The following is a 20984-nucleotide window of genomic DNA, read 5'->3' as shown; positions in this document are numbered from 1 at the left end:
TTCAGTAATTTTTTCTAATAGTCTTTCATATATCTTAATCATATTTTTATTTCACCATGGCTTGGTTAATCAACTTTAGATATCATCTTTTAATATTTTGTTGCTTTAGATGTGGATTTCAACTCATGACACCTCCCCTACCTATTATTGTAATTCCTCAAATGGGATTATTATATTAATATTAGTAATCATTAACATTTATTAATGTTGATTTATTACCAATAATATTCTTACTTTTTTTTGTCATTTAACATTTGTTGATAATGCTTGAATGCACATTTATAAGCTAAAGATACTGGTACTCCTAGCCTTCCTTTTTACTTTCCTCCCTTTAATTCTTTAATATGTACTCTGGTTTTTATAGTTTAAAGGCTGAAAACATATTTTATTGAGAACCATAATTAAGTTTTATATGGTCTGTTTATGGGTTAATTCTAATAGCTAGAGATATTAAGTATTATTTATGTTATTACAACAATAAAACTTGCTCACAGCAGAGCCAAGTAGTGCATTATGATCTAATTTCTGTTCATTGATAATTTTTTTTTTAGGATTTTAATTTACCATTTTTTAGAAACACCATTTACTTTAGCATTTCCTTAAATTGGGGAAAAAAATTATCAGGCATTCTCTTGAGTTCTGAGACCTTCCATCCTCCTCCCATATAAACTGATTGTTCTCAAGGTCTCCTGTATGGCTGTTACCTAGGACTTGTCTCACACCTTTTCTGTGTTGGATAAAAAGCTATTCCTGAATTCTGTGTCTTCATTTTTCTTAAATTATTTCCTTGTTTTGTAAGAGTACATATTCACATAACCTTCTAAGAAGAGATATTTGGGAATTAATTTGAGTCTTTGCATCCCTGAAAAACCTTTACTTCATTATCCCCTTTTTTCGTTTTTGTTTTATAAAAATCTAGCTTGAAAATAGTTTTTCTTTCAGAATTCTGAAGGCCTATTGCCATTGTCTTTTGATAGGAAATCTAGTGTTTTCTCATTATTTTGTATGTGACCTGTTTATTTTTGATAGTTTAAAGATCATCTTTTATCCCAGGTGTTTACAAATTTAAGAATGATTTGTCCAGGGTGGGTCTTTTTCACTGTGTTGGGTACTTGCTGAGCGGTGTTTATAACCTTTAGATCTAAGATATTCTTTTATGTTATTAATAGATTATTTCGCTAATTAAAGTTTTCAGAGGAATAATGCTTTATTTTCCAATTTTAGGTGTGGATGATCATATTGTGCGTTTTGACAGTCTTATGAATCAAAAGGAAGATAAGCTGAGACAGAGATACCGTGATACATATGATGCTGTTTTATGGCTGAGAAATAACAGAGACAAATTTAAGCAAAGAGTCTGTGAACCCATAATGCTCACGGTAAGAAATTTGTTCATCTTAGTAGTATCTGTTAGTTTTATTATTGTAATCATTGTAGGTTTTGTTGTTTTAAGAATTCTTAGTCTTATTAACACCCTGCTTTTCCATTAGTAGACTTGTGACATCTGGTATGCTGCTGAATCCATACATGTGCTTTTTAAAGGGTCCTTGATAATAAACCTATGAACTTTTTCTTGATAGAAGTATGAAACTGGCAACTTATTGACCAAGAATCATGTGTAAACTTGGTTAGCTGGTTTCCTTCTGGCAATTGCTATTCTTCGGTTATAACAGGCAATATATTAAATGCTGCCAAAGGGGTAGAAAACTGCTATAAATAAATACAGTTGATATGGAACACCTGACAGGATAGACAACAAAATCATCTGCTACAAAAATAAAGCATTCTGAGGATTCTGAGAATGAAACCAACAGTTTATTGACCTTATAAACATTTGATAAGTCTTATTAATGATCATGAATCATCAAGAATAGGGCAAGCTGTATTTAGTAAATCATTTAATGAAATGTGGGTGTGGATTTACTAGGAAGATTTCCATCTAAAATATTTTAAATGCTAAGTTGGGCCATGAGAAGGAATGAAAAGGTAAAAACCACATTCTTTGCTAATGACATGTTTTATACACACACACACACACATACACACACTTAAAACTCCAAAATAATAAAAGGATTATTTTTGCTAGATGATTTTTTTTTTTTTTTGGAAAGAATTCACTGTAGATCCTTGTAGGATTCATGAAAAGTTCTATATTCTGTAACTCCTGTTTATATTATGCTTTATTCAAAATCATTTCATATAGTTTGCATTATATTAGCAAAATTAGTGTGCATAATACTGTATTCTCTCCTTGCTCAGGTATGAATTATTAGAATATTTTTGCTTGATCAAGAAGGGAATATCTATTTTGGATGCAGACATTACTGTTTTGATTAATCCAGTAAAGAAGAAATACTGTGACCCTTAGTATTATAAATTAGAATGCAAGTGTAATTTTCAACAGACTTTTATTAAAATGCTAACCTCAAAACAGTACTTCTAGACTTTATTAGATTTGTCATCCTCTTGTCACTTGATTTCCTGATAGTAGCCTATCACCAAGTCAGATTACTAGCTGGCATATATTTACTTTTTAAATTACATTTGAGTCTGAGATAAAGGGAGATACTCTGTTATTTTACCCTTCCTGGAACAACCTTTTACTTTTCCTACCACCTTCTTCCAACTGTATCCTGCCCATACACTTACCTAACCCTTCAAAATCTAGTTGAAATGCGTTGTACCACTTCCATAGGCCTTTAAAATGTTGCCATAGGTCTCTATTTACTAATATAAAGGGACATTTATGATATGTTAATGACTTATAAAACAGATTACAGGATAGGATATATAGAAAGATTTCATTTTTAAAAATTGTGAAACAGGAGTCTGCCATCAACCACCAGAACATCTTGGAAAACTACACCTCCTGTGTCTACCTGTCTATGTCTTACTACTTTGTAAAGACGTGGCTCTGAAGAACTTTGCCAGATATTTTCTTCACCAATCTCATGAGGAGAAGGAGCTCGCTAAGAAGCTGATGAAGGTTCAGAACCAACAAGGTGGCCAAATCTTCCTTCAGGATATCAGGAAACCAGACAATGAATGCAATGGAGTGTGTATTACACTTGGAAAAAATTGTGAATCAGTCACTACTGTAAATGCACAAACTGACCAATGACAAAAAAGACCCCTACTTGTGTGACTTCTCTGAGACTCATTACCTAAACGAGCAGGTGAAATTCATCAAAAAATTAGATGACCGTGTAACCAACTTATACAAGATATGGGCCCCAGAATCTGATATGGCAGAATGTCTCTGATAAATGCACCCTTGGGGGAGAGTGATAATGAGAGCTAAGTCCTATGCTGGCTTATCCATAACTATAAAAAAAGATGACTTCCTATGGTGATATTGGGGTTACTTTACCCTTTCCGTAAGTTGTAGCAAACACCCACTTTATTTTTTTTTTCATTTGTACCATTCCTTACAACAAAGTATTGGGTTGGCCAAAAAGTTCCTTTGGGTTTTAAGTAAAGATAAAAGACACATTTTTCATTTTCACCAATAAAATTATTGAACAACGTATTCACCCTTTTGTTCCACTACCTTCTGCCATTTTTCAGGTGACTTCATAATTCCGTCTTCCCAAAACTTTCTATCTTTTTGAGCAAAGAACTGTTCTAGGTGCCTTTTACAGTCTTCCAGGGAAGTGAAATTTTTTCCATTAAGAGAATTTTGTAAAGACTGAAATAAATGGAAATCCAAAGGTGCAATGTCTGGTGAATACGGCGGATGAATCAGAACTTCCCAGCCAAGCAATAAGCATTTTTGCCTGGTCATCAAAGAAACATGCCGTCTTGCGTTATCCTGATGGAAGATTATGCATTTTCTGTTGACTAACTCCGGACGCTTTTCGTCAAGTGCCGCTTTCAGTTGGTTGAATTGGGGGCAGTACTTGTTGGAGTTAATCGTTTGGTTTTCCGGAAGGAGCTCATAATAGAGTACTCCCTTCCAATCCCACCATATACACAACATCACCTTCTTTGGATGAAGACCGGCCCTTCGTGTGGTTGCTGGTGGTTCATTTCACTTGCCCCACAGTGTCTCCTGTTCCACATTATTGTACAGTATCCACTTTTCATGGCCCATCACAATTTGTTTAAAAAATGGAACGTTTTCATCACGTTTAAGTAGAGAATCACATGCAGAAATACGGTCAAGAAGTTTTTTTTCGCTTAACCTAAGTGGAACCCAAACATCAAAGCAAGTAACATAACCAAGCTGATGCAAATGATTTTGAACACTTGATTTGGATACTTTGAGTATGTCGGCTATCTCCTGCTTGGTATAAAGTCAGTTCTCAATGTCTCGATTTGATAGCTGTCAACTTCAACTGGTCTACCCGTCTGTGGAGCATTGTCCAGCGAGAAATCTCCAGCACGAAACTTCGCACACCACTTTTGACACATTCAATCAGTCATAGCACCTTCTCCATATGCTGCACAAATCTTTTTTTGCATTTCAGTTGCGTTTTTATCTTTCTTAAAATAATAAAGCATAATATGCTGAAAATGTTGCTTGTTTCTTCCATCTTCAATATTAAAATGGCTACACAAAGATTCACCAATTTTGATTTTTTTTTTTAAATACACGCTGGTATGACAGCTGTCACAATATAGTCTAACAAAGTTGTTTCGAAGTTAAAGACAACTAAGCGCTAGAGCCATCTTATGGAAAAACCAAATGAACTTTTTGGCCAACCCAATAACTTGGTACCAAAAAAATTGTGAAACAATAGACATCTAATGTCTGTAGTGTTTATGTTCTGGGGGATGGTATTTTATATGGCTTTGATTTTTTCATTTGTTTGCTTGTTTATTAGTTTTCCCATCTTTCTATACTGATCAATATTCTGTAATTTAAAATAATACCAACATTTATGTGACAAGCAGTCTACTAATTTTTTTTGTTGTATTATTTCTTTTAATCCACATTTAGTCCTTTGAGATATAGACTGTTTTACTCTACCCATTTTAGGATGAAGTAACTAAAGCTTTCAGAGATTTAGGTGGTACTTGATTAAGGTCATACATAGGAATGGAAGTGACATCTGTCTGATCCCAGAGCCCTAGATCTTGAACTGTCTTAGTATCTTACATAGCACTGAGCCTCAAGTGCAAAAATGTCTAATTAGTATTTTTTGATTAAGTAATTAAGTTTATGCTCTAGTAGTACAAACCTAGGGTTTCTCTCGAAAGCACCCATAGTTATAATTAATCCATAGCAAGTTTTTTTCATTAATTTCATAAAGTTTTATTTAGGCCTTTGTATTTTTATACTAATTAGTTTTTGCCATGTATAGCATGAATTCCTCTTAAAGATTAAGAAGAAAAATATTAAAAGTTTGGGGACAGATGAGAAATGTTTATACTCATGTTACAATCTAACCCTATTTCAAATGTTTTCAGTGAGTTGACCAGAAAGGACCTTTTTATTTCTTAGATGGTATCAAAATCAATATGCATTAGGTGCTGTTAAAGTCTTGGCTTTTGTTTTACTATGTCTTGGACAGAAAATTAAATAGATGTTTTAAAATGTTGACTCTTCAATACCAAACTGTTCTTTTTTGGTCTACTTTTCTCTCGAGGATTTATTTAACCTAATTAAATAAATCTAAGTTAAGTATAATTATGTTCTAGTAGTCAGTTTGGATTTCATGAAAATCAACTTTTATTTTCTTTTTGTTTTGTATAGATCAATATGAAAGATAACAAAAATGCCAAATATATTGAAAATCATATTCCATCAAATGACTTGAGAGCTTTTGTGTTTGAAAGTCAAGAAGATATGGCGGTTTTCCTCAAAGAGGCAAGTACTGTAATATTTTAACTCACTTCACACTTAGCTTCCAGTGCTTGAGTTTTCAGCCTCATTCTAGAGCAAAAAATGATAATGACCTGTTTTACCAGCAGTAACTCTTGTGTAAAATCATTCAAATTTGCTAATTTCTTTTCTGTCTATACCACTGAGGATTGAATTAGTTTTATAAGAGGAACAACAGCCCATAATTCCATCTTTAACATTTTTTGAAATTACCATTGGGAATTAATATGAAGAGTAATTCTGTCACATTGTTTTAAGAGAAACATCATAATGATGAGACTTTGGTCTTGGACATCCTTTTTGGAAATGTATTGGAATGAACTCAGTTTTTCTTTGGAGGGGAATATAATGTTGTAGCTTATTATAAATAAAAAACTTTTAAAAGAACGAGAATTCTATATCTGACTAGAAAAACACCACTGACCAAGAATATACGCCACTGCAAGACAGCGTGGCTTAGTTAAGAGTATAGACTCTACAGATAGGCTACCAGGCTTTGAATTCCGACTTTACTGCTGATTTCAGCAAGTTGACTAAATGTTTTGTGTCTTAATTTCTTCACTATAAAATGGAGATAATATCTACTTCAAAAGATGGTTGTGATGATTAAATAATTTATTAAATGAAAAAGTTTAGAACAGTGTTTGTTGGGCACTATTGTTTTTATTATATATTGTTATATATCTATATAATATATATTGTTAGCTATGTATGTTACTATCCTTGCCAGTAAGGTTTCTTTTTCCTTTTGCAATACGCCTTCTACTTTTTAAAAAGCTCTGGAAAGATGAGGTGTAGATTTTGTTTTGTTTAAACTTTTTCTAGTAAGTCTTAAGTGAGGACAGGACCGTGAATCAGCTTAAGTGGTCCTCTATTTCTCTGGTACACAAGTGATTGGAAAGAATCTTTGCTTTCTTTGACTTTTACTGTATTGCCCTCCTTCTGGTTTGGGAGTTGACAGGGAATGTGAATAAAAGATGACTGGATAAAAAAGTTGAATCTACAGAATTATAAAATGGTCTCCAAAAAGTTAAGCATTTGTGTTATTCAGAACTATTTAAGCCTAAACAGTGAGTTCTTGAACTGATGTCACTGAAGAAGTAGATTGCTTGGATTACAAGTCTATGAGACATGGCACAGTGTGAAGGGCCTGGAGTCAGGTGTAATTAGATGATTTCTATTTTGCAAATGGCCAGCTTAGCCTACACTGAGTAACTGGATTTGCCTCAAAAACTCATGCTTCTTCCTCTGTGCTAAGAATTTGAACCATATATTAATAATATGACAGGTTCCTGGAAATTTGACCTTTTTTTTTTTTTTTCTTATACTGTGACAACTTTCCATAGGGGCTCATCATTAGGACTAGAACTTCCTCTTACATGTATCACTTTTTGTGTGTATATTTTAAATTTTGAAATATATTGTATATAACCTCCTCCTGTAATTATATCTACTAGAATACCATTTCCCATCCTTTAGTAACTTACAAACCTTCTTCATGGTGTTTGCCATTTCTGCATACTACCATGTACTACCATCACAATTTTTGCCATATCTGGGTACTAACTATATTATTATTTAAATTTTTTCTTTAAATCACTTCACTTCTTGTTACTGAAATGAAATATTCTGAAAGGAAGTATAATGTCATTACCAAATTAGAAAAACATAATTTACATTACAGTAAAGACAATAAAAGCAGTATTAGTAAATCCGAGATCTGTACTGTTGCTTCTCGAAAGCAGATGATATGATTTTTTTAAAAGGAGGTAATAAGGAGTTAAAGACATGATAACACCGCATGTAACTTACTCATTGGTATGATTAGAAATATTGAAAGGGAATTGAAAAGGAAATTACTTTCTCATTGTGTAATTCAATTTTATTTAGTGTAGCCACCACTAAAACAATAGATTTTTAAAACTTAAATGAATTCTGCATACTAGTATCATTGATACATTGACTCATGGCCAATATTGTTTCATCTATACCTCCACTCCTCTATTTTTTTTAATAACTTATTTTGATATAACTTCAAACTTATAGAAAAGTTGCAAGAGTCATACATATGACTCCTATATACCTTTTACCCAGATTTACAATAATTATTTACATTTTTCCCTATTTGCTTTATTTATTTTTTCATGTTTTTAATTTTTAATTTGTATTGGAGTATAGTTGATTAACAGTGTGGTGTTAGTTTCAGGTATACAGCAAAGTGATTCGGTTATGCATACACATGTATCTATTCTTTTTCAAATTCTTTTCCCATTTAGGTTATCACAGAGTATTGAGTAGAGTTCCCTGGGCTATACAGTAGGTCCTTGTTGGTTGTGTATTTTAAATATAGCAGTGTGTACATGTCAATCCCAAACTGCTAATCTTTCCCTTCCCCGCTCTTCCCCCCTGGTAACCATAAATTCATTCTCTAAGTCTGTAAGTCTGTTTCTGTTTTGTAAATAAGTTCATATGTATCAATTTTTTTAGATTCCGCATAAAGCCATGTCATATGATATTTGTCTTTCTCTGTCTGACTTAATTCACTTAGTATGATAATCTCCAGGTCCATCCATGTTGCTGCAAATGGCATTATTTCATTCTTTTTAACGGCTGAGTAATATTCCATTGTATATATGTACCACATCTTCTTTATCCATTCATCTGTCAATGGGCATTTAGGTTGCTTCCATGTCTTGGCTATTGTAAGTAGTGCTGCAGTGAACATTGGGGTGCATGTATCCTTTCGAACCATGGTTTTCTCTGGATATATGCCCAGGAGTGGGATTGCTGAATCATATGATAGCTCTAATTTTAGTTTCTTAAGGAACCTCCGTACTGTTCTCCATAGTGGCTGTACCAATTTACATTCCCACCAACAGTGCAAAAGGGTTCCGTTTTTTCCACCCCCTCTCCAGCATTTATTGTTTGTTGACTTTTTGATGATGGCCATTCTGACTGGTGTGAGGTGATGTTTCTTTTTTTAAAATATATTTATTTGTGTATTTGTTTATTTTTGGCTGCATTGGGTCTTTGTTGCTGCGTGCGGGCTTTTCTCTAGTTGCGGCAAGCGGGGGCTACTCTTCGTTGCGGTGCATGGGCTTCTCATTGCGGTGGCTTCTCTTGTTGTGGAGCGTGGGCTCTAGGCACGCAGGCTTCAGTACTTATGGCATGTGGGCTCAGTAGTTGTGGCTCGCAGGCTCTAGAGCACAGGCTCAGTAGTTGTGGCACACGGACTTAGTTGCTCTGCAGCATGTGGGATCTTCCTGGACCAGGGCTTGAACCCCGGTCCCCTGCATTGGCAGGCGGATTCTTAACCACTGTGGCACCAAGGAGGTCCTTTTTTTTTTTCTTTTTTTTTTTTTTTTTTGAGGTGATATTTCATTGTAGTTTTTTTTTTTTTTTCCAATTTTTCTTTTTATTTTATTTTTTATTTATTTTTTTTAATTTTTTTTTAAACATCTTTATTGAAGTATAATTGCTTTACAATGGTGTGTTAGCTTCTGCTTTATAACAAAGTGAATCAGTTATACATATACATATGTTCCCATATCTCTTCCCTCTTGCATCTCCCTCCCTCCCACCCTCCCTATCCCACCCCTCTAGGTGGTCACAAAGCACCGAGCTGATCTCCCTGTGCTATGCGGCTGCTTCCCACTAGCTATCTATTTTACATTTGGTAGTGTATATATGTCCATGACACTCTCTCACCCTGTCACATCTCACCCCTCCCCCTCCCCTCATTGTAGTTTTGATTTGCATTTCTCTAATAATGAGCGATGTTGAGCATCTTTTTGTGTGCCTCTTGGCCACCTGCAAGTCTTCTTTGGAGAAATGTCTATTTAGGTCTTCTGCCCATTTTTTGATTGGGTTGTTTGTTTTTTTTTGATATTGAGCCACATGAGCTGTTTGTAAATTTTGGAAATTAATCCCTTGTTAGTCTCTTTGTTTGCAAATATTTTCTCCCATTCTGTGGGTTGTCTTTTCATTTTGTTTATGGTTTCGTTTGCTGTGCAAAAGCTTTTGAGTTTGATTAGGTCCTATGCTTATTTTTGTTTTTATTTCCATTACTCTAGGAGACAGATTGAAAAAGGTATTTCTGCGATTTATGTCAAAGAGTGATCTGCCTGTATTTTCCTCTAAGAGTTTTATAGTATCTGGTCTTGTATTTAGGTCTTTAATCCATTTTGAGTTTATTTATATGTATCTTGTTAAAGAATGTTCTAATTTCATTTTTTCATGTGTAGCTGTCCAGTTTTCCCAGCACCATTTATTGAAGAGACTGTCTTTTCTCCATTGTATAGTCTTGCCTCCTTTGTTGTAGATTCATTGACCATATGTGCGTGGGTTTATTTCTGGGCTTTCTATCCTGTTCCATTGATCTGTATTTCTGTTTTTGTGCCAGTACCATACTGTTTTGATGACTGTAGCTTCTTATTGCCATTTTGTTAATTGTTTTGGATTTGTTTTTGTAGGTGTTTTTTCTTCCCTTCCTCTTTTTTTCTTTTGTGATTTGATGACTAACTGTAGTGTTGTGTTTGGATTCCTTATTCTTTTCTGCGTGTGTATCTATTGTAGATTTTCAGTGTGCAGTTACCACGAGGTTTTGGTATAGCATTCTATATATAAACAAGATCGTTTTCAGTTGCTGATCTTTTAATTTAAAATGCATTTCCAATATCCTGCCTTTGTGCTCTCCTCATAATTGCTGGTTTTGATATCATATTTGTATGCAGATGATTTCCTACCTTTACTGTATGTTTGCCTTTACCAGTGAGCTTTTCCATTCATAATTTTCTTGTTTCTAGTTGTGGCCTTTTCTTTTCCGCCTAGAGAAGTTCCTTTAGCATTTGTTGCAAAGCTGGTCTGGTGGTGCTGAATTCTCTTAGCTTTTTCTTGTCTGTAAAGTTTTTGATTTCTCTGTCGAATCTGAATGAGAGCCTTGCTGGGTAGAGTGTCCTTGGTTGTAGGTTCTTCCTTTTCATCACTTTAAATATATTGTGCTACTCCCTTCTGGCCTGCAGAGTTTCTGCTGAGAAGTTAGCTGATAACCTTATGGGAGTTCCCTTGTACATTATTTGTTACTTTTCCCTTATTGCTTTTAATATTTTTTCTTTGTCTTTAATTTTTGTCATTTTGATACCATGTATCTTGGCATGTTCCTCCTTGGGTTTATCCTGCCTGGGACTCTGTGCTTCCTGGACTTGGGTGACTGTTTCCTTTCACATATTAGGGAAGTTTTCAGCCATTATCTCTTCTAATATTTTCTCAGGTCCTTTCCATCTCTCTTCTCCTTCTGGGACCCCTATAATGTGACTGTTGGTGTGTTTAATGTTGCCCCAGAGGTCTCGTAGACTGTCCTCATTTCTTTTCATTCTTTTTTCTTTATTCTGTTCCGCAGCAGTGATTTCCACCATTCTGTCTTCCAGCTCACTTATCAGTTCTACCACAGTTACTCTATTGATTCCTTCTAGTGTATTTTTCATTTCAGTTATTGTATTGTTCATCTGTTTGTTGTTTAGTTCTTCTAGGTCTTTGTTAAACATTTCTTGTGTCTTCTCGATCTGTGCCTCCATTCTTTTTCCAGGATCTTGTGTCGTCTTTATTGTCATTACTCTGAATTCTTTTTCAGGTAGATTGCCTATCTCCACTTTACTTAGTTGTTCTTCTGGGGTTTTATCTTGTTCCTTCATCTGGGACATATTCCTCTGCTGTCTCATTTTGTCTAACTTCCTGTGATTACAGTTTCCATTCTGCAGGCTGCAGGATTATAGTTCTTCTTGCTTCTGCTGTCTGCCCCCTGGTGGATGAGGCTGTCTAAGAGGCTTGTGCAGGCTTCCTGGTGGGAGGGACTGGTATCTGCCCACTGGTGGGTAGAGCTGGGTCTTGCCCCTCTGGTGGACAGGGCTGTGTCAAGGGGTGTGTTTATCGGGCAGCTGTTTACTCAGGAAGGCTTTAAGCAGCTGGTCTGCTGATTGGTGGGGCTGTGTTCCCACCCTGTTGTTTGTTTGGCCTGAGGCCTCCCAGCACTGGAGCCTACAGGCTGTTGGGTGGAGCCAGGTCTTGGTGAGAAAATGGCAGCCTCCAAGAGGGCTCATGCCAATGAGTACTCCCCATAACTACCATCACCAGTGTCCTCATCAGCACAGTGAGCCACAGACACCCCCCCACCTCCGCAGGAGACCCTCCAGTACTAGCAGGTAAGTTTCTTATGAGGTCACTGCTTTTTTACCTGGGTCCTGGTGCACGCAAGGCCCCGTGTGTGCCCTCCAAGAATGGAGTTTGTTTCCCCCAGTGCTGTGGAATTCCTGCAATCAAACCCCGCTGACCTTCAAATCCATATTCTCTGGGGGCTCCTCCTCCTGTTGCCAGACCCCCAGGCTGGGGAGCCTGACGTGGGGCTCAGAACTTTCACTCCTGTGGGAGAACTTCTGTGGTATAATTATTTTCCAGTTTGTGGGTCACCCACCCGGCATGTATGGGATTTGATTTTATTGCCATTGCACTGCTCCTACCATCTTGTTGTGGCTCTTCTTTGTCTTTGCATACAGGGTATCTTTTTTGGTAGGTGGCAGCATTTTTTGGTCAGAGGTAGTTCAGCAGTTAGTTGTGATTTTGGTATTTCCGTAAGAGGGGGTGAGCTCACATCCTTCTACTCCTCTGTCTTGTCTCCTCCTGCTTTATTATTTCTCCATAGCAAAGTACAGGTGGTTTTGCTATAACCAATATATAATTCCTAAAAATTACTGTACTATGCAAAATTGTATAATAAAAACCCACAGGGGCTATGGTGGTGGGGGGAAGCACAGTTTTACATATGTTAAATTATTAAGAAATATGTAGATACAATAAATGTGCTTTTTCATTTTTATTTGTTTATTGAAGTGTGGTTGACTTATAAGTTTCAGGTGTACAGATAGTAATTCGATGTTTTTATGGATTACACACTGTACAAAATTAGTATAAAATATTGACTATATTCCCTGTACTGTACGTTACAACCCTGTGCCTTACTGAAAGACCTGAAGTTGGCTTGTGGAAGTAGGCGTTGGAAGGGTTCCGTATGTGAATTGTGTAGTAGGTAAAACAATTATAAAGCACTTATCTAAAATTGGATGGAAAGTTGTAACACCAGATGTGGTTGAGGGGTGGCTAATAATATGTAGTGAACTCAGGTAGCTGGTAGATGTTTGAGAGGGATGTATGTGTGTCTGTGTATTTGTGCACAAATTATGTCTATTCCTACACAGCTCCATTCAGTTGGGTGCAATTTTTTTGCATTCACCTAGAGAAAACCTTATATTTGTTATGGATGTAATTGTACGTAAGCAAATGTGAGAGTCACATAATGTTTAAATTGTCCCCTAATATATAAATTGCTTGGAATAAATTTGTCCTCAAAACAAGCATTACAGTAAAACTATTTTTCTGTTTGTAATTATGTGTGAGGAAATACTTTGAGCCTTTAAAAATATCCTGTTGCTCATGTAACTGCCTAGTAGGTTTAAGAACCATTAATGATTCTCATCATTCTTTCTATATTTATTAGTTGGTATTCTATAAGGAAGAGCTCTTTCTTCTCCATTTATTTACTCATTTATTATATCATATAAAATTCATAGAATTTTATGTTTTATGGATTTTAATCCATTACTATCATTATTTATTTTAATGCTCAAATTGTCCCACATTTGGCCAGTGAGACCTTCAGCTTGACCGCTGCATGTTATTTTGCCAACATATTTTGAGCACTACTTACTTTTGGGGAGAGCAAAGTGTTGACTTATACCTTTACCTTGCTGTGTCTGGGCCTTACAATCCGGCTTTTCCCCAAAGAACCCTAGTTTTTAGAAACCAAGATCTGTGTGCTAGATGTGTGCATTGCTGCTAGTGTCTCATTGCTTCTTAGCCCTTGCATGCAAACCCTTATATCTATATTTATTTCTGTATTTATCTGGGGAACAAGAGTGCATAAGGGCACCATGAATTCACACTGATGCTTCCAATTACAGTCGAACACAACAGGGTACCTTCTACTCTTTCTCCTTTGCATATCTGTAATTTCCTACTGTAGCAGTGAAAAACACCTCCTTCTCCCCCTTATCATCAATTTATTTACTAATTTGTTCAAGTGTAGAATGCTGTGAAAGTAGTCACAGCATTCTAGGCTGTGAAAGTAGTTTCAGCATTGCTAATCTGTGCCACCATGAAATTCCTCCATTCTGCCATCCCATCTTGTCTCTCAGCAGTGTTTTATTTTTTCTGTGTTTATGTCTTGCACATCTTTTGTTAAATGTGTTCCTAAGTATTTTATGGATTTTTGACACTCTTAGAAATGGATTTCTCAAATTCATTTTTCAGTTGTTAACTGCTAGTACATAGATATAATTTGATTTTTTTTCATTTGATCTGTATCTTCTGACACTATTGAATTCACTTCCTGAATTCTAGTAGTTGCTTTATAGATTCCACAGGACTTTCTGTGTAGAAAATCATACCCTTGCAAATAGATCTTTTTACCTGTTCCTTTTTAATCTTTTACCTCTTTATTGCGCTTCACTACATTGTCTAGTACCTCTAGGACAATGTTGAAAAGAAGTGCTGTGATTTGATACCCCTGCTTGTTCCCAGGCTTAGGGGGAAAGCACTCAATATTCCACAATTAAGTATTATGTCTGCTGTATACTTATCATAGATGCCCTTTACCAGGTGGAGGAAATTTCTTTCTATTCCTAGTTTGCTGAAAATCATATGGCTTTTGTACTTTATTCTGATAATACAATAACTTGGATTGATGTAGCATTCAAAATCAACCAATCTCACATTCCTGGGATAAATTCTACTTGGTCGTGTGTATTGCTGGATTCTGTTTACTAATATTTTGTTAAGGATTTTTGTATATGTGTTCATGAGGGATATTGTAATACTTTTGTCAGGATTATACTGGAATCATAAAATGACTTGGGAAATGTCCCTTCCTTCTTGTTCTGAAAAGGGTTTTTGGTATTACTGCTTCCTTATCTGTTTGATAGAATTTATCAGTGGAAATAATAAAAGAAATGTACTCTTAGTGAAAACACATAGCTACAATATCATCACACTAAAAAAATTTTCTTATAAGTACCATTAAATAGCTAGTCAGTGTTCAGATTTCTGATCATCCCATGAATGCCAGTAAGAATACCATAACTTTAAAAATCATTTTGATTGATAGTATATGGTAATTAAAGTAATATTTTCTTTTCCTTATATTAAGGTTCGTGACCATAAAAAATTAAGAGTGAATGCTGTTATGGCTCCTAAGAGTTCATATGCAGACAAAGCACCTTCAAGACCATTGAATGAACTCAAGTAAGTCTTGAAAATATTATTAGAACTAAGCTGTTACTTTGGATATTGAATAATCATTTCTCTCAAATATATTTTAATTATTTCTTTGTCACATAAATATGTTTCTTATAGGCTGTATTATTCCTTTTTAGGATCTCTACTTAAGTCTAAAATAAGGAAAAATCTAGGCCCAGGAACAGACCATGGTATCAGTTAGTATATGATGGTGATTTTTTAAATCAGTGGAATAATACTGGACTACTTAGTAAAAGCTACTAAAATAGTTGGTTAGTTATTGGGAAAATAAAAGGGTAAATCATCACTTCATAATATAAAAATAATTTCCAGAAGGATCAAATGGAAAAACTGCAATTATAAAACAGCTATAAGTAAATAAAGTCTTAATTCTGTATAAAAGCAATGGTAGAAACAACAAAAGAAGAGATTAATAGTTTGTAATTATAAATATTAAATTTTTCTGACAAGGAAATAAATCTGAATATTAATCACTTAATATTAAGTGACTAAACTATACAAAGAAAATACTTTCTGTACCATCGTTAATTTATATTTTATTTATTGTTTAGTCACCACATGTCAACTAGGAGATTTTTTTTTTTTAATGATATTTTAAGAAGAAAAACCTAATAGTTGCTTTTCCTTTCAGACAATATGGATTTTTCTCTTATTTGCGAGAGTTATTTGATGCACCTGATCCTGTCATGAGTTACCTTTGCTGCCAGTATCACATTCATGAAGTTCCTGTAGGAACTGAAAGAACCAGAGAAAGAATTGAACGGGTAAGAAAGTACTGAATCAGTACCAAAACTGTAGTTAAAACTTCTTAGCTTAAAGTCAAGGAAAACTTGTAATTTAAAGAAACATGTCATTGTTTTTAACCATACAGAAATTATCTTGGTATTTTCCATTTTTAATATGACATAGGACAGTGAATGTTGACTAATACTTTACGACAGGAGTGGTGGGGAGTTACCTAGAGCAGGGGTCCCCAACCCCCAGGCTGACCACACAGCAGGAGGTGAGCGGTGGGCAACTGAGGGAAGCTTCATCTGCCGCTCCCCATTTCTCCCCATCGCTTGCATTACTGCCTGAACCATCCCCCCAACCCACCCAACCCGGGTCTGTGAAAAATTGTCTTCCACGAAACTGGTCCCTGGTGCCAAAAAGGTTGGGGACCGCTGACCTAGAGTAAATAAATAACTTAATACCTGTAGGGTAGTTAAGTTAAAACCTGAAGAGACACCTGGCTCTCTTACGTGATTCTGCCTTGCTTGACAAACATTTTTTCAAACGTTAATGGTTTAATCATTTAAATTCTTGTATTCTATTTTTCAGACAAATTATACTTTAGGATGGTAGGCTAGGATATGGAACTGCTTAGGTAAGCCCTCCCCTTAAAGTTTCCATTTAAGATTATCTCATGTGAATGACCACCCTTAATAGGATTTCATTTTCCTGTCTAGTACAGCTACATAAACTCTAAGTTCCTATATTCTGCTAATGCTGCTTGGAGTTTTCTTCTCCTTACAAGTAATCTCTAAGACTCCAAACCACCTTCATTGCTTTTATCAAAGGGAGAAACAGGGAAGAAGTCTCTTCTAGAACAGATTTTCCCATAATACCAAGTTGCCATATTAATACTGCTTGTAGGCCCCAATTACAGACCTAACTGCTATTTATAATAGTGAATTTATTAGAGAATGTGTTTTAAATTTTTTAACAAGCATTCTACAAGTATCCCTAGGATATTCATTTGTAATTTCGGGGCCTCTATATACCTCATTAACAGAAGATAGAAATGCGGGCTCATTACTAACCCATTTTGCACAGACAAGCAAATTATTAATTATGGTAAGTTGCCTGTGTCTTTGATGAAAAATTATATTATGGTGACCATTTGGGGAAAGCAAAAATACAACTCTCCATGTGGGTGTACCTCTCTCTTCGGTCTTCATAGATGGGGTTTAAAAAAAGAGGACAAGACTATATACATAGACCAGTCCAATTTCTGTCATAACTTCAGGGGTAGGTAGGGTGCTATTTCTGAAGGTTAGGAGAGTAGGCATTCTTTACTATTGCAGAAAGCCTATAGAAAATTTGGTAAGGACTTTCATAGCTTTACTTTGGGGCAGAAAGGAACAGTACTGCACTTGGAAAATCCTTTCACTTTTTGAACAGTGCTTCAAGTTGAATTATTTTTATGTACTTTACTTTTTAACATTTTGGTTGAGTCATCTAGAGAGCTTTAACTCTACTGTCTGTACTAGAAAAATAACATTGTATATAGTAAAGCAAAGTCAGACACCTAATAAAGCCCTTGACATTGTCTTAGCCATCTTTCAGAAGATACAAACCTTCATTGAGGAAATTCACTGTCTTAATGTTTCATGTCTACCTAATGACAATAATGGCTATATTTCTTCCTTAGAATAAAAATAACATTCTTTAGTGTAAGTTTTGCTTTATTATCAAGTCCTGACATTTTAGATTCTGTAAATGATTATACTCTATTTATGCAGTTGTTCTCATTAATTTCCAAGACTGGTCTCTTTGGTTAAATTGTCTGCTGACCTCCTTAGCTTAACAATGTTCTTTTTTCTGAGAGCACTCCCACCATCTCTGTCAGTTTCAGTGTGCTTAAAACTTATTTTCATGAAACGTGGGTAGGCTAACCTCATCTAGGCTTTCCCTTCATTTCAAATTATTCAGCATTTGTGGATGCCAGTTTATACCCTATTAAACTAAGTATGCTTAAATATGTCTTATCTCTTCACTTAAACTTCTAGAGAGAAACAAGCCACAAGAATACTGGTAATAAACCTTTAGAGATTGGAAAAAACTACAACAGCCTATTCTTTATAAATAACAGTAACAGATCCAATGTTAGGGTGTTTAGAATGTGCATTAGTTTATGAAACTCCTTAAATAAATTCTTGAGAGAAAAGATCTCCAAAAAATGCGAAAAGAAGTCTTTGAAGTCCTTGAAAAGTATGTGCATTAAGTATTCCCCAAATATACAGGAATTAAATATAAAAGATTATGTATCTTTGAACAATATAACTGAGGGGAGGGGAGAGTAAATGTGTTAGTTTAGATAACACAGTTCAATCTACTGGGAAGCTGACTCCTGGTATCTCTTCTGTAGATAAAACAAAGTCCCAAAAGTACACTTACTTGGGAGAGATTGTATAGTGAAGTAGAAGTATAGCCAACTTTGGTTGTTGTTTTGGTTTTCTCCCAGTTCTCTCTTCCTTAGTGTTGTTTTCCAAAATAATAACCTGAATTTTATCACTCACCCTTTTAGAGATGTTGGGTACATTTTTTAAAAAATAAATGAAAGTATATCTAGTATATTTTGATCTTCTAAAATTCATGAGATCTGTATTTTTAATTCTTTAGTCCTTTTAAAAATATATCATAATTATTCTTAGATGTGCACTGAATGCTTATTTTACATTATAGGTAATACAAGAAACCCGATTAAAACAAATTTATACAGCAGAAGAAAAGTTTGTGGTGAAAACTTCTTTTTATTCAAACAAAGTTATTTCTAGTAACACATCTCTAAAAGTAGCCCAGTTTCTCACAGTCACTGTGGATCTAGAGCAAAGACGACACTTAGAAGAACAGCTAAAGGTTGGTCATTTAAAAAAAATTTTTTTTTTATTGAAGTACAGTTGATTTACAATGTTGCAGTTACATGTTTACAATGTTGCAGTTACATGTTTACAATGTTGCAGTTTCTGGGGTACAGCAAAGTGATTCGGTTATAGATACATACTTTTTCATATTCTTTTCCATTGTGGTTTATTACAGGATATTGAATATAGTTCCCTGTGCTATACAGTAGGACCTTGTTGTTTATACATTCTATATATAATAGTTTGCATCTGTTAATCCCAGACTCCCAATCCATCCATCCCCTGCCTCCCCCTTTCCCTTGGCAGTCGCGTATCTATTCTCTATGTCTGTGAGTGTGTTTCGTAAATAAATTTGTGTCATATTTTAGATTCCACATATAAGTGATATATGGTATTTATCTTTCTCTTTCTGACTTACTTCACTTATAATCTCTAGGTCCATCCATGTTGCTGCAAATGGCATTATTTTGTTCTTTTTTTATAGCTGAGTAGTATTCCATTGTATGTATGTACCACATCTTCCTTATCCATTCATCTGTTGATGGACATTTAGGTTGTTTCCATGTCTTGGCTATTGTAAATAGTGCTCCTATGAACATTGGGGTGCATGTATCTTTTCAAATTATAGTTTTGTCTGGATATATGCCCAGGAATGGGATTGCTGGATCATATGGTAACTCTATTTTTAGTTTTTTGAAGAACCTCCATACTGTTTTCCATGGTGGCTGCACCAAGTTACATTCCCACCAACAGTGTAGGAGGGTTCCCTTTTCTCCACACCCTCTCCAGCATTTGTTATTTGTAGACTTTCTAATGATGACCATTCTGACTGGTATGTGGTGGTACCTCGTTGTGGTTTAAATTTGCAGTTCTCTAATAATTAGCAATGTTGACAATCTTTTCATGTGCCTATTGGCCATCTGTTTATCTTCTTTGGAGAATATCTATCTAGGTCTTCTGCCCATTTTTTGATTGGATTGTTTTTGAGTTATATGAGCTGTTTGTATATTTTGGAAATTAAGCCCTTGTCAGTTGCATCCTTTGCAGATATTTTCCCCTAGTCCGTAGGTTGTCTTTTCATTTTGTTTATGGTTTGTTTCCTTTCACGTGCAAAAGCTTGTAAGTTTAAGTCCCATTTGTTTATTTTTGCTTTTATTTCTTATTGCCTTGGGAGACTGACCTAAGAAAACATTGGTATGATTTATGTCGGAGAATGTATGGTGTTATGTCTTATATTTAAGTTAAAGATTGGTTATTTCGATTTGAGTATTAATAAAGAATATTAACTGGAGTTATAATACTTTAGCCTGTTTTTTAAATATACTAACAATATTGCATATTCCATAGGAAATTAATAGAAAATTGCAAGCAGTAGAATCAGGGTTGAGTGCCTTACGTGAGACAAACAAACATCTAGAACACAAAGATAATGAACTTAGACAAAAGAAGAAGGAGCTTCTTGAAAGGAAAACCAAGAAAAGACAACTGGAACAAAAAATTAGTTCCAAACTAGGAAGGTATCTTTCAGCCTGTTTTGGGGTAAGGGGGTTGGGTGGGTGGTACAAAAGCACTCTAAGGATATTATTAGTTATACATTGTAATGACGACACAATTCCCACCAGCACTCTGTGTACAGTTTCTCTCTCAAACTTACACCCTCCTCCTACCCAAAATATGGGACAAAGGGAGGTGACTCTTAAGTGTTGTGAGTTTTTCTGTTCCCTGATCTGCTGTTCTCATCCCTGGACCCCTTTCTATTCTTAAAAGTTATTGAGGACCTTGAGGAGGTTTTGTTTCTATGGATTATATCTATTGATATTTACCAAATTAGAAATTAAATAATTCATTAAAATGATAATAAAGTCATACATAAACATATTTATGAAAAAGTTTTCCAAACAAAATACATTTAGCAAGAAGAATGACATTGTTTTTACATTTTTGTAAATCTCTTTAGATGAAGTCAGTTGTTTTTCATATGTGCTTCTGCATTCACTTGGTTGTGAGATGTTTTGGTTGAAGTATATGAAGAAAATCTGGCCTCACATAGATATGCAGCTGGAAAAGGGAGAAGTGCTTTAGTAGACTTTCCAGTGTATGTATTCTTTAACGTTACATCAAAACTTGCCAAGGTGTGGTTTGTGAAAGTTTAATTGGAATGTGAACTC

General features: G+C 35.0%; 1 protein-coding gene across 2 annotated transcripts in view; it reads left to right on the top strand.

The window, feature by feature from the left end:
- SMC5 (structural maintenance of chromosomes 5) overlaps nucleotides 1–20984 on the top strand; it is a 94202-nt gene that overhangs the window by 49076 nt on the left and 24142 nt on the right. For both annotated transcript variants that reach the window (XM_061200354.1, XM_061200355.1), the window contains exons 10-15: nucleotides 1225–1379; nucleotides 5699–5812; nucleotides 15081–15175; nucleotides 15822–15954; nucleotides 18638–18811; nucleotides 20164–20333. In XM_061200354.1, the coding sequence (XP_061056337.1) occupies nucleotides 1225–1379; nucleotides 5699–5812; nucleotides 15081–15175; nucleotides 15822–15954; nucleotides 18638–18811; nucleotides 20164–20333 (841 nt within the window). The remainder of the gene's footprint in view (nucleotides 1–1224; nucleotides 1380–5698; nucleotides 5813–15080; nucleotides 15176–15821; nucleotides 15955–18637; nucleotides 18812–20163; nucleotides 20334–20984) is intronic.

This window comes from Eubalaena glacialis, chromosome 9 (genome assembly GCF_028564815.1).
Source record: "Eubalaena glacialis isolate mEubGla1 chromosome 9, mEubGla1.1.hap2.+ XY, whole genome shotgun sequence".
NCBI classification, from domain to species: domain Eukaryota; kingdom Metazoa; phylum Chordata; class Mammalia; order Artiodactyla; family Balaenidae; genus Eubalaena; species Eubalaena glacialis.
The sequence above is the reverse complement of the archived record's forward strand: the minus strand, read 5'-3'. Positions and strand labels throughout refer to the sequence as shown.